At 38.1% G+C, this 14,469-nt stretch overlaps 1 protein-coding gene across 1 annotated transcript in view; it reads left to right on the top strand.

The window, feature by feature from the left end:
- The window catches only part of LOC125229165 (nose resistant to fluoxetine protein 6-like), a 63,251-nt gene extending 49,638 nt beyond the window's left edge, over nt 1-13,613 (top strand). Inside the window, exons 4-12 of the mRNA XM_048133953.1 lie at nt 1,411-1,693; nt 3,563-3,726; nt 5,229-5,397; nt 5,846-6,039; nt 6,509-6,634; nt 7,719-7,924; nt 8,494-8,636; nt 11,352-11,463; nt 12,350-13,613. Coding sequence (XP_047989910.1) covers nt 1,411-1,693; nt 3,563-3,726; nt 5,229-5,397; nt 5,846-6,039; nt 6,509-6,634; nt 7,719-7,924; nt 8,494-8,636; nt 11,352-11,463; nt 12,350-12,435 — 1,483 coding nt within the window. The 3' untranslated portion in view covers nt 12,436-13,613. The remainder of the gene's footprint in view (nt 1-1,410; nt 1,694-3,562; nt 3,727-5,228; nt 5,398-5,845; nt 6,040-6,508; nt 6,635-7,718; nt 7,925-8,493; nt 8,637-11,351; nt 11,464-12,349) is intronic.
- Nucleotides 13,614-14,469: the final 856 nt, after the last annotated feature.

Genomic DNA, 14,469 nt, shown 5'->3' on the forward strand with positions numbered 1-14,469 from the left:
GTCGGACCATTTTGATTTTTTTGCTATTTTTATTTTAAAAGACGCTAGAGCCGATCAAAAATTTCTAAAAACGGCCTTTTTCAATATGGCTCAAAAAAAGGTGTAATACTCAAGATCGGTAACAATTAGCCAAAAAAATCTAAACGGTTCGACACAGATTATTTTATTGTTATTCAGATTCTCAAATTTAAATAAGGTTTGAAGGAGGAAACAGTCGAGAGCGGATTTTAAAGATTTTTTCGCAATATCTTTTAACTGAGTTGTTCTTAATGGACATATTTTTTCGATAAATCTAGTTAATAATACTAGTATATTTAACTGAAATTCCTAAATTGAAAGGGGGGCTCCTTTCCATTTTAGCATTTTCGTTCCCGTAGCGTCTTAAACAAATATGTAACAGGATATTAGAGTCAGGAGACGTAGACGCTAATAGGGATGTCCTCCAACCCTGTTCGTTCTCTCTCCTAAATATTGATTGACAGCATGATTTACCTGTTCCTCATAAAAAAAATCTTTCATCTGTTTCGGATAACGCAAAGTATTTTGTTTTTCAAAGTAAAAGTGCTATCATCGTCGTATTTATAAGTAGATATTTCATATATATAGAATTCATGCTATAAAAAAAGGACTTTTATAAGGAAGTTTAAATACGAAGTTCCGTTAAGCAATCGATTGAGTTGTCAATCATACAAATCATGAAATAATAAAACAATATACCATTGTCATTTTCAAAGTCTACTGAGATAAACTTAAACACGAAAAAAAGTCTAGACACATTTATTTTTTAAATGCAAATAGCACTACACATATTCAAACCTAGTCATTAACATAATATATAATTTTTCACCACACCAACTAATAAAGGCTTACTTTGCTATTCGAAAACAGATAGCAAAATTGCATTTTATTCACAAGAGTGCAAAATAATTTCATACAGATTTTAACTTTGATGTCTTAAGCTGGCTTGTAGAATTTACCTATAAATGATGATTTTGAATCATAAAAATCTAATAAATTTATGAATTTGATTTAATTTGATGTTTTCGAGTCAGTATTTTGTTCGTGTTGGTGTGGTGAAAAATTTTGTGTTTCACTCGGTGGCAAAGTTTGTTTAACCTTCGTGCCTTGAAACCCTCGCAACGCTCAAGATTCCACTTTTTGAACCACTCGCTGCGCTCGCGGGTCAATATTGGAACCTTTCGCTTGCTCGGGTATCAATATTGGCACGTACGGTTAAACAACCACTTTGCTCCCTTGTAAAACAAATAACTAAAAATACTGCAACTAATATGTTCTTTCATTTTCGGTCTCATTTAAATATAATTCCAGTATAACTGCTCCAGATTCAAGCGCTTTAACTTGTCGCTATACGTACTTGTAGCAAACTGAAATAATAATTTCCATTTACAGGGCAGTGATCCTATTCTTCGCAGCCATCTTGCTCTTCAGCACAATCTACGAGTTCTACAAGATCAAATGGGGTGTTACCAAGACATCGGTAGTCCACGATTTGATCATATCCTTCTCTGTCATTCACAATGTGAAGAAGATGATATCCTGCAAGCAGAATCATACTCTTGGCCTTGAGTGCGTGGCAGGCATCAAGACGCTAGCTATGGTGTTCATTATAGCTGGACATGCGTGTTTGTTTATCGCTAGCGGACCTGTGATGGATGCTGAGGCGTGGGATCGGGTAAGTTAAGTCCTATTGTTATTGCAGTCCTAAGGCACCCCAGAGGTGCAAACGGCCTTCACAAGCTCGCGCCACGCCTTCTTATCTTCAGACACGCATCGCTCCAGCTCAAACCGGCCGCTCGAAGATTGTTTTCGACGGACCGCCTTTATTAAGTCCTATTACTTTTAAATTATTTAAAAAATGATACTTGTATCTTGCTCTGCCATCATGTTTATGAGTTGATGGTAAACTAAGCGAATCATAAAAAAATAAAACTCATGTTTTGCCTTGTACAAAGCATGGAGTCGGAAATACGGCCTCGCTCGAACGCCCACCAACACGTTTGTGTTACCACACTTTATGCACATTTACGGCAAAGCTTTGCTTAATAGGTATAGGACTGTAGAAACCACAGAATAGCATAATACAAATAATGATTTCATTGTAAATTGGAATTCTGATGTATATAGTTTTAGTATCGTGTGGGACTTCATTATTTGGAAACTATGGCAATAGTGCGTGGTATTACTATTTAAGAAGTGTAATTAGGCAAAATTACACATTATGTGTTAATCCCTATAACGGATATGTCTGTCTGTTATCTTTCAATATTTAGAACTTTATCAAACTCTATAACGACGACAAACAAGTAGATATCAAAAAAGTTTGCCACATTTAAACTTTTCTACGGAGTTTACCTTTTGTTTTCCATCGCAGGCCTTCTCTTCCAATTTCTTTGTAGACCTGACACACAATCTGGCCAAATGCGCCGTTTTCATAAATGTAAAAATGGATTTCTATATTTTTTGGCATAAGTATTATTTATGTAAATAGAATAATCCAGTAAGTGAGTTCAAATGTGACATGAGACGCGAATACCAAGTGTTACACATTTTTATACTAAGTATTACAGATTTCTTGAGAACCGTAAAATGTAATATACGATTTTACATTAGGCTCTTACAATAACATGAGCTAAGTTGAAGCACTTAAATAACTAAACGTGTAGGTACCTACCATACAGTATGTCCTTTATTACGCCCTGGACCCGGGTCAATGACCCAGATTAGTGATTTAGCTGCTAGCCGGTCAAACTGGTTGGCGAAGAATTCGTGGAAAATTATTTTGATATTAAATTTAAGTATATACAGAGTGTTTGTATTGTGACCTGAAATAATTCAGGGTTTTGACGACCGGTCGGGCCTAGTTGGTAGTGACGCTGCCTGCTAAGCCGATAGTCCTGGGTGGAATCACGGTTAGGGCATTTATTTGCGTGATATATAAGGATGTTTGTTCCTGAAAAATGGTTGCTTTCTTTACGTGTTGTAAAAATGTATGCTTAGTTTGAGGCTAGGTCGATCTACGTAAGATGACCAAAAATCTGTTCATAGATTTTTACTGCCTATTATTTTCTGCAGTGTTTTTTATTGCAATCTGTACTGTACACGAGTATTCACCCCGTGAGTTATTGCAGTTTAATAAAATTTATTAAATTTAATTATTCTTTTAGTATGCAGCACTGTGACTCTAAAAATATCATATCCTAAAAACAACGTTTTGCTACAACTACACGAGACTATAGCTAGAATAAGTATATTAAAGGTTTTCCTGTTAGCGATCAAGGCGATAGCAACGTAACAATTACATTACGGACTGTTGAAGTTATATTCAATTAAGTAAGTAAGTAAATTCCCTAAGAAGGATCTCTTCCAGTTAACCTATATTAATTTTAAGAAGTGATGTAAATTATAGAAAACACCAAATTAAGCATACCATCCAACACGGCAATGTAATGCGTTCTTGTACCGTCTAAATGGATCCTTATTATCATCAATATCTACACACAATCTCTTCAATTATAATCTTAATAATAAATTATATTTTCAGTTGGTGCGTCATCCAGCGGACGCGTTCATGTTGAACAATTCCCTGCTTGTGGACACTTTCCTATTCCTGAGTGCGTTCCTGTTCTGCCGGCTCCTGCTGATCGAGCTCGACAAGAGGAAGGGCAAGCTCAACGTCATACCGATATTGGTCTTCCGGTACATTAGGTAGGTAGTTGTTAACAAATTATTTGGTGGGTTTCCCAGCGGACGTTCATGCTGAAAAATTCCTTGCTTGTGGACACTTTCCTGTTCCTGAGCGCGTTCCTGTTTTGCCGGCTCCTGCTGATGGAGCTCGATAAGAGGAAGGGCAAGCTCAACGTCGTACCGAAGTTGGTCTTCCGATACATCAGGTAGGTAATTGTTAACTAATTATCTGGTATATGTGCCATTATCTGGGTAAAGGGACCTTACTGTCGGTGGCGCTTACGTACCGCGGCGTTGTATTTGTACACGAACATCGCTCATAACGCCGTAAGCGCCGTCCACAATAAGGTACCTTTACGTCACATATGTTTCCCCAGTGTTAATCGGTTTTCAATATGTTTTCCTTCGTGTATGACATCAAGATTGCCTTATATAATTCAGTACGTTCGATAAGCTCTCGATTATTGTTGACATAATTGCCTGATATTGAATATATTTCTCTTTGTACAGCAGCAGGCAATTGAAGCATTTCACAAGAGAAAGTACAAAGGGTGTGATTACAAGCGCTAGTTGTTCCACGCACAACAAACGTTCCTTAACCATAATCCCAAAAACATGATTCAGAATTATTACCGAACTGGTAAGTAGGCGAGGTGCGCGTCAAATAAATGTAAACAAAAATTGCCTTGTTTCGAAGAGTATAAGGTGCAGAAGTGTATATATATATTTGGTGCGGACCGCCTACATAAACAATGGGAGTCCTTTGTGGCGAACCCTCAGTGGCGCGTGCTCGTGGCCTTTGATGTCGCTCACGCGGCCAATTAACTACTAGTACATAGTTGTCCAATGTTGTTCCATTTACGAGTTTAGTGCACAAGCTGAAAACCAATCAACGGGCCTACAGTGTTTGTTTACATACTTTGTTTCGTTTTCTCGTTTGTTGAGCTTGCTTGAACATCTTTAGCTAATATTGGTTGGTGTAACAGGTGGCCAAACAGCTGGCGACTTCCTCGCGAGACGTTTGAGCATTGCTATACAGCAAAGTATTGTCACTAGCACGGACCATATTTATTTTATAATACAATACTAGAGAGCGGACAAGCCGCCGGCGGATATGACGCAGTTGTTAGCTCATTGAGCATACAGTTTTCGTTGCGTGCGTACGTGATGACGCGCCTCACTGGTTCGCATGTACACAGACATGGAAATGATGCGCGTCATGCACGTGTATTGCGCAAAGCCTAGTAGGAGCGTTCATCTACAAGTTTGTGCGGGTTAACCCCTAGTATGCTTGGACACAGATCCGTGCGTGGGAATTTTAATCTATTATTTTTAATGTCAAGGTCACTATTTCAATGATTAAAAATTGACAGGCCGTATACGAGGGGTTAAAGAACTTGCAGCAGGCATATTCAGTATAAATCGCATCTCTGATTTCATTCCTTCCTAGATCTGTCGTCACCAGTATTTTTACACAACATACAACGCCCAAGAGACTATTACATTATAACATTTTTTTCCAGAGTAACTCCTGCGTATATGGTAGTGATTCTGTTCTACATGACGTGGCTGCCGAAGATCGGAGAAGGGCCTCTGTGGGAAGACAGGATGCAACTGGAACAGGAGCGATGCATGACTTCTTGGTGGGCGAACATCCTGTATATCAACAACTACGTCAACACTGATCATTTGGTAAGATAATAATTGTTTTTTTTAAATACCTACTATAGTGACTCTGTATCTGTTGGGTATTTACCTTCAAAAGGCTCTTTAAACCAGTTAAGGATATGTTAATGACAAATGAAACTAAAATACCGTCCATCTGATTGTACGACTTGTACGAAGTCATCGTAGGACGCACCAAAAGCGTAGCACCTATAGGGTATGGGGACAGATTGGAGTCAATCCCTCATTTTGTATGTTTTTCCATGTTAAATCTTATGGAGTCAATTTAGTTCCAACGGCCGCCCCTAGCATTCCAGTTTGTCATGCGCATAATATTACTTATTGTATTTCTGATATTCAGCGCGACTCTGTCATGCAAGTTTCTAATATGTATCCATTTAGAAAAAGTCTTAAAGAAAATGTTCTGAATGCTGACTTTAAAGTTCTACGAGTATAGTTGCCATTTCCATTGCAGTGCATGTTCCAATCATGGTACCTCTCCGTGGACACTCAGCTATTCTTCGTGGCGCCCATCTTCATCTTCAGCCTGTGGCGGTGGCGCCGAGTGGGCCCCATCCTGCTCTCCATCAGTATCCTGGTTTCTGTCGTGATTCCTGCTGTTATCACGTATAAGGACAACCTGGACCCGACTTTATTGTTTTATGCCAAGTGAGTGTGCAGATATCTAGTAAGCTTGAGACTGGACAAAAATATAAGAGCTTTGGAACACTTTCAGCGCACACGATATGAAAATTTCTTTGTTGCAATATCTTCCTACTATGGAAAAGTGATAGAAAGTTTAAGTACCGTTTCTTTTGCTAATGTGAGTAAACTAATGTAAGTTGTGGATAGCTTGTTTTTAATTATTTAGATAATTTCTCGATCGCGACATTCCTGATAAGGAGAAAGCCAAAAGCGCCCCTAAACAGTTACTACAAGAACTTAAAATCAATTTTCTGTAAGTTATCGGGTAACGTTTTCTTAAACATTAAAAACTCATAATAGAGTCTCAGTACGAAATTCCAAATTATCACTTTATCTTTAACATACTTCGGTAACCAGCTTATTGGTCAACGTATATTATCTTTTGTTTTTATATGAAACGTATGACTCATGGCATCTTTGAAATCTTTTCCAGAGAGTTTACTGACATAGTATCTAACTTCTACTTCAAGACAGAGTATATCAAGACGCACATGAAACTGACTACGTACTTCATGGGTTTGCTTACTGGTTATATTCTCCACAGGATACAGGAAAAAGAGTAAGTTCCCTAAATTCATTTTGATTTGACAAAGTTGTAAATAATCATACCTACGAATTAGAGTTTAACATTAAGGGCCAGTTGCATCAAAAACAGTTAACAGATACATCAATTAAATTCACGCTTAAAAAATATAGCGAACGTTAAGTTCGGTGACAGACGGTTTACGACGGTGACGACCCTCTAAAGGCCCATTTAGACGATACGAGAACTCGCATACGAGTTTTATTACATTGTGGTATTTGATGGCTGTGCAAAATTGTATTGTAACCTCAACAGCCCGCAATGTAACTAAAAGCGCATGCGAGTTCACACGCCGTCTAAATGAGGCTTAAAGTCCTTGAACGCCGCGCCACCCACATTTAGGTCTCTAGGCCGACATTAAGGTCTTAAGGTGTTCTTAACTCTCAATACTCTCATGCATAAATAAGTTAGTTGATTAGGAATCAATTGGACGTTTTTGAATCACTGTTTAGTTAGTTACCTATCATTCCTATCAATGTAAATAAACGAAGCGTTATTTTATTATGTAAATATTTTCGAAATTTTGATGGAATTACTTTTTCGGTAACATTTATGCAAAACCGTATTATTGCGAAGCAAATTAGGTGAATAATATGATGTGACACCCGTGTCAGTGAGGTGTAACATGACGTAGTAATCTCTTAAAATTACTCTTTATTTTTTGTTTCAGTAGGCACATAAAAATTAAATAACATTAAAAAGTATAACACTAAACACACAGTAAAGATAAAAAATATTTTATATGTAAGTACCTACCTACAACTTAATAATAGTTTCTCTATGAGATGTAGAATTCATTATCACATCACAGCCAAGTAGTCACGCTGGTCATAAGCACCATACATAGTTTAGGCGCTTAAGTCGACTTCCTTATTATCAATATTTTCCTAAATCTGAAATATAATAATGATCATAGAATTCGGTTACAAAATTTTACGAGAATCGGTTGAGAATTGCGACCTGTAGAGGAGTACATCCGGACATACAAAAAGCAAATCGAGTTATACCTATGCATTCGAGCCGGTCATCTAATCAACTAAAAATATATTTACTGTTTCAGTTACAAATTCTCTCGCATTTTTAAAGTGTTCGCGTGGACGACTAGCATAATTCTCGGGACGGTGACCACGTTCGCCGTGTCCGTATTCTACCAGGATTGGTACGAGTACAACACCATCGAGGCTGCGGCGTACATCTCCTTGCATAAGGTCGCGTGGGGCATCGCTAACGGGTGGCTGGTTACTGCCTGCGCTACTGGCAATGGAGGTAATCCTTACTTTATTTATTTATTTGACTTACCGAATAAGGTGCACTGGTTATCCTTGGCCGAGTGTCTTCACTGTTGTTTGGTCTTAATTAATTTAATTTTCATTGGGTTCCCTTTACTTATTTTCCTTATTTTGAATTATAATCTTCTGAAATATGTACTTGATCAGTTTTTCTTTTTTATGACTTTGACTTATGTGTCACTTCATTTTTAATTTTTTAACCTTGTCGAGACCATCCGACAAGGAGTTTAGTATATTTTAGTTTTTAATTGAGGCGCAAATATTTAAAAACCGTACGGTAATGATAGCGTTGAAAAATAAAATTGGCTAGATATCACTCGCGAAGGAAAAATATATTTGATATGAATAATTTTCAAAATGTTAATAAGTAGCCTAACCATGAATTAGTGTCAACATTAAACTGTTGTCTACCTTTTTAAGCGCTTAGCACACTCTGATGTTTGAAAAACCTACGCGCGCCTAACTTACATTCTTCGTTAACTTGCGTGTATCATAGCAAACCTTAGATTATTTATTATAAACAAAACATTTTCTAATTTTTCACAGGTTATCTCGGAAAATTGCTGTCATGGAAGTTCCTCGTACCGCTCTCTCGGCTAACGTTCTGTGCTTACCTCGTCAATGGAGTCGTCGAATTGTACTATGTTGGGCAGCTGAGGCATCCACTACATATTACATTCTTCACAGTGGTAAGATTTTGTTTATGTTTTATCACAGTCATGCATAAATGTGTCTGTCTGTGTATGTGTCTGCCTGTGGCATCGTAGCTGCCGAACGGATGAACCGATTAAAAAAAAATGAAAGTTCTGTTGTATCAGTCGAGACTGTCGGGAGTGTTCTTAGCCATGTTTGGTTTGATGGAAATCGGTCCACTGAGTCGGACGTTTTTATCAAAATTTAAATTGTGTGGTTAGGTTATTTGCAGTAAGAAATCTGTTCAAGAACCAGAGGGCAAATAGTACGTAATTAAATAGGAAGGATATGTACTATTATATAATAGTTACCACAATTGTTTAGTTTGGTATGACAATTATTCACAATAGGTACTAGAATGCACAAAAACGAACCAAAGAACCACAAACAAATTGCAAAAAGGTGACTTATACTGGATTCGAATTAAACAATTTGTTAAAAACGCTTATGTGATAATAATAAAGTTATCCATTGACCCCATATGACGCCATTTTTAGGCATTACTTATAATGTGGTAACATATGTGGTAATAATTTAGAATGTTACCAAAGTACATTTATATGAAGGATGTATAGCAAACATTTATTATTAGGTCGGTAACCCCTAATCAACATGGTTATGTTTGGTTGGTCAGTTCTCAAACTCGTTTTCTCTCTCATCTCGAAATACAAAACTTTTACGTGCCTAATAAATCTCCTGAATCGATAAGAGCGACATTTCATTAGATATATACAAGTTGAATCAAAGTTTGGGCAAGATACGGAAATCATGAAACTTAGGGACTTTTTCTTTATAAGTACTTGAGTAGATTGAAAGCACTTGAATATACTTGAAGTGATCGTTTAGGCGCTTTTCTTCATGCCAAACATTTTTTGCTAGACAGCCAAGTTTGAACCATTGTTATTCGATCGATAATTTGGTTACTCAAGTACGAGTAACCATCTTATCATTACCTATAAATATTAGGTTCGATAGTCATGTTTAAGTGTTGTTTGGTGATTAGTAAATCGCGGATATCAATTTTATATTCATATTTCTAAAATGGCAAGAATCCAGAGAGAATTATCGCCACAAAATAAAACCTAACTTATGGTACTGCGTAGGAAGGCTCCCGATAGGCTAGTATTAGCGTAGACACTTAAGATCGAAAGTCGAAACGCAGTCGCAGAAACGCGCCAATACAGAAGAGCGATAGAGATAGCCCATCATCATCATCATTTCAGCCATTAGTCGCCCACTGCTGAGCATAGGCCTCCCTTCGTGTACGCCACTTATCCCGGTCCTGGGCTAATCTCATCCAGAAGTGCCCCGCAGTTTTTCGAATGTCGTCCAGCCAACGAGCCAACGGATGCCAGGCGCTTCTTACATCTGATAGCGGCCACCATTCGGTCAACATTTTGGTCCATCTGCCATCACTGTGCCTGGCAACATGTGCCCCCAATTCCATTCGAGTTTGGAAATGACGTCACCCACGTCCCACGTCGCGCACCTTGGTGCGGCGTCGAGAGATAGCTACTAACGTCATTTGTGCATTTGGCTACGTACCCTGCGGTGAAAGTTACGGATAACGGCAATTAAAACAGCGAGGGTTGACGTGGGAAAGGCAGCTTTACAGCTTGACAACATCTGATTTGATTAAACTTGGAAATCAGAGATATTAGAATTCAAATTGCAATTTATTTTCATGCGATGGTACAGATGTAGTGCGAAAGGATTTGCCTTGACTGATTTGCTGTGATACGAACGTGTCATGCTATTTCTGTCAGTCTCAGCGCAAGATGTACTGACATTGACTGAACGAGCATGACAAATACGAACGTTTCCGGAAAAATACAAAAGAAACCCTTTTCGCACTACCTACATCTGTACAATTTTTAACCGTCGCCTCATATCTCAAGAAGGACGGTTATCAAGTCGTCTGTATGTTTTTTTATTTTTTTTATTTTTTATGTTTGTTCCTCGATATCTCCGTCGTTCCTGGACCGATTTTGAAAATTTTTTTTTTGATTGAATGTATATACATACAGATTGGTCCCATTTTTCTCAGAACCCAGTTCTGATGATGGGATCCTGGAGAAATCGAGGGAACTCCTCAAATCTGAAAGGCATACATATGGTGATTTTTGTGTTAATAAAGGAACAGCATGCATTTAGGTACGGAACAGTGACATTTGGTGCAGTGGAACTGCTGATGATGGCCAGAACGGAACTCTTCAAATTTGAACGGCACGCTTATAGTGACTTGGGTATTTTTATACGAACAGCATGCACTGAGTCAATACTCAAGAGGCCCATGAGCCAGAGCCTATGACCACATAGAAAAATTAGATTTGAATGTTAAACAGTTGGTTATATTATTTATTTATTTAAACTTTATTGCACTGTTTGAGTTGCAGGCGTCCATAGGTTACGGTGACCGCTTTACATCAGGCGGGCCGTATGCTTGTTTGCCACCGACGTAGTATAAAAAAAACAATAAAAAGTACAAATGGCGGACTTAACGCCTTAAGGTATTCTCTACCAGTCAACCATTGGGCAAAACAGAGATATTTAGTTTGGTGCACAAGATTATAAAGCCAGTATGAGATTGTAACGATTAAATACATGTCGATACCTACTATTATAAAATAAAAATACACAAATACAATAAGTAAACTTACATATAAATATTAGTATAATACAATGATAACATTATGATATTATTGTTGCAGGTGGCAAATGCCATATCCCACATTATTTTGACGTTCTTCTTGGCTACCCTTCTCTGCCTGAGCTTTGAGTCACCCATTCATGGAATCGAGAAAATTCTTCTCAGAATGTTTGGTAAGTAAGATTATGGGAATATACCTTTAGATTTAAGTATGAGATGGAATGTTTTGTGTATTCTGTAGCGGCCTATGAAAGCATGCGCGGATCCAGGGGGGGGGGAGGGGTCATGGGGGTCTTGACCCCCCCCTGGAACCTAAGTTGGCCATACAAATAGACTACGTGACCTACCCCTGGGGCCCCGGGCCTTTACCACGTAACCCCCCCCCCCCCTGGGCACGAAGCTGGATCCGCGCTTGTATGAAAGAGGGAAAATTGGAGTTTTTAATGAAAAAAAGGAAAAAAACAATATCTTCAATATTTATATGGCAATCAAATTTGACAAAAGTAGTACTCACAACTGTGCCCAAATGAGGAGGCACACTGACATTTTGTTCTACCAGGTGGCACCTGTGCAAGTGCCTAGGCATGTCACTGTCATTCATATGTGAGAGAGAGAAAAAACATATCATCTTCTCACTCTCACGTATGGACTAATAGCGCAGTATAATAAAGAGTACTATCGTATAGTATGGCCACCCGCTCCCCGCTAAAAGCGCCGCCCACCCCCTCTCGGTTTCCTCACAGTTACCGCCTGTCAAAAACGCGAACAGTCGGCCTGTCATATTTCACTCATACAAGCATAGTACGCGTTCACCTACACGAGCTTAGACTGTGTGCTGGGAACGCGCCTCTTTCGTATACAATTTGATCGCCAGTGTCCGAAGTGTGCTAATAGGGTGGCGCCATCTATCATAACCTTTGAGTGTGCCACCTCATTAACATCGATTGTTTGTCTCGCATGAATTTATGTTACAAATGTGTTCCTTTTCAAACCAACACATTTTCCTGGGTATTTTAATAATTTAATATTTTCCTTAACATCTGTTTCTTTATTTTTCAGCTCGACCAGTTTTAAGCGATAACGCAATCAGGAACCAACAGGACGAGATATCGAGAAATACTAGTCAAAGCAAATTAGAAACGTAGTAGTAATTAATGTTTAAATAAATTAAATTTATAATCTAATGACTGAAGGGTATGATGCGCCTAGAAAAAGATTGCAAGCAAAGTGTCTGTGCAGCCGACTGGCAATCGTCGACGCCAGACGCTGACGGCTCTGTCGCGCCAATACGCAAGAGCGATAGAGATAGATAGCTACGAAACAGATATTATCGTGAGCGTTTGTGCATTTGGCTACGTACTCTGTATTGTGACACTTTGCGGTATTCATGTAGATACTACTATAGTTAGGTAGACATAGTAACAGCATTGAACTATTATTACTGCGTATAGAAAGAGCCGGCACGCCATTAGCTGTTGTTGGTTTGACAACAAACCACGGTGCTATATGTGTAAACGCCAAATATTTTGCCCCTCACTAGCTCGGAAACACGTGTTTTATCCTTTAATACCAGCCGGTAAAAACGCATTTTATCCACTAGTGGATAAACAAAATTGACCTTGAACATGGTGACATGACCTTCACTCGTGGTTCAACTATAGAATCCTTTCACTTGCTCGTTTTTCAATTCCACACTCGGCGTTCAAATACAACTTTGCACCTTTGTATAACAAAATAAGTAACTATAATATTACACCGCCCACGGCGTTTTTGTCGTATGCTGATACCAAATAATGGCATTCCAAAATAATGTGATTATTTCACATGACATTAATGTGACATTCCAAAATAATATATTTAGTAAAAATAGCTCAATGAAGAGAGTAGCAAATAATGCTATAATTCGACTGGCACGATGCATCAATGAAGTCAAAGAAAAATGTTACTGTGAAAGATACCTCATAATGAGTTTGTGTTCAACTTACAAATAAAATATGGTAAGCATAGAGAAATAAGTAAGGAAACAGTTTGTAACTCCATATATCAGTAAATGCAAGTTATTCGTAAATTATCAGTACCACTACTCGACACTAGGTGTCAACAGTGTGGCGCCTGCCAAAAATATAATATTAAAACAGTTTACAACTTACATTACAAGCAGAAGGAATTAAAAACAGAGTACTGATTAATACTATTGTAATATTAGCTAAAAATTTTGAGTTGACTTATCGTTCGTCGCGACATCTATTGGCATGTAGCAGTACTAATAATTTACTTGTTGACGCGTGGATGACGCTAGATGTCACTACAAATAACTTGCATTTACTGGGTGGCTAGCCGAATGGCACAAACGCTCACGAAACGCTCACGAAACGAAGCGCTAGTAGATATCTATCTCTATCGCGCTTGCGTATTGGCGCGACAGAGCCAGCGGCGTATCGCTTTCGTTTGGCGTCGGAGAAATGCCATTCGGCTACGGGGCCTGGTGACTTTATGGAGTTACAACTCTATCCTTATTTACATATTCCTCTGTGATAGTAAATTATTATGTTGAGGGTTGCTTCATGTTAATACGCTTTTAACACCTGGAAACGTTTAGTAGTAATGAGTAAAATGCTTAGTAAAGCTCTTGTTATATGTATGGCATGCAGTGAGTGAGTTAAATTTTTAAAAATCTATTTGGAAAATAGTAATAATATTCCTTAGCCAAGTAAATAAATGCCTCATCAAATATGAAACACTTCACATACAAAGAAGGGCTTTAGAACCATATTTACGAATTATGTAACAAATAGGTAGTATTTTATATTTTTATACTGTGATTGGATGTGAACCAATCAAAAACTCATTTTATGAAAATGATTATTAGTAGTATATTTCCTTGGGCAATGAAACGGTAATATTTATACATAGTCTGTACAGAAATTCTACGAATTTTCTGCTACTTGTGCCCCCAATATTGCTTTTATTGTAACCTGCAGCCTTACCACGATCTTTTTAAAAACGATTCAAACGCAGAGCAGTTCAGTTTAGGTGCCTAAACTGAGCGTCTCAATTTGCTACCATGACCTCCAATGTTCAGAGTCGAAACTGAACCGCGTACAAGTGAATGAAAGACCGATATTGTCTCTGGTCCGCAACTGAATCGTTTTGACAAGAAAAGGATGACGCTATAGGAA

Source organism: Leguminivora glycinivorella, chromosome 8 (genome assembly GCF_023078275.1).
Source record: "Leguminivora glycinivorella isolate SPB_JAAS2020 chromosome 8, LegGlyc_1.1, whole genome shotgun sequence".
Classification (NCBI taxonomy): domain Eukaryota; kingdom Metazoa; phylum Arthropoda; class Insecta; order Lepidoptera; family Tortricidae; genus Leguminivora; species Leguminivora glycinivorella.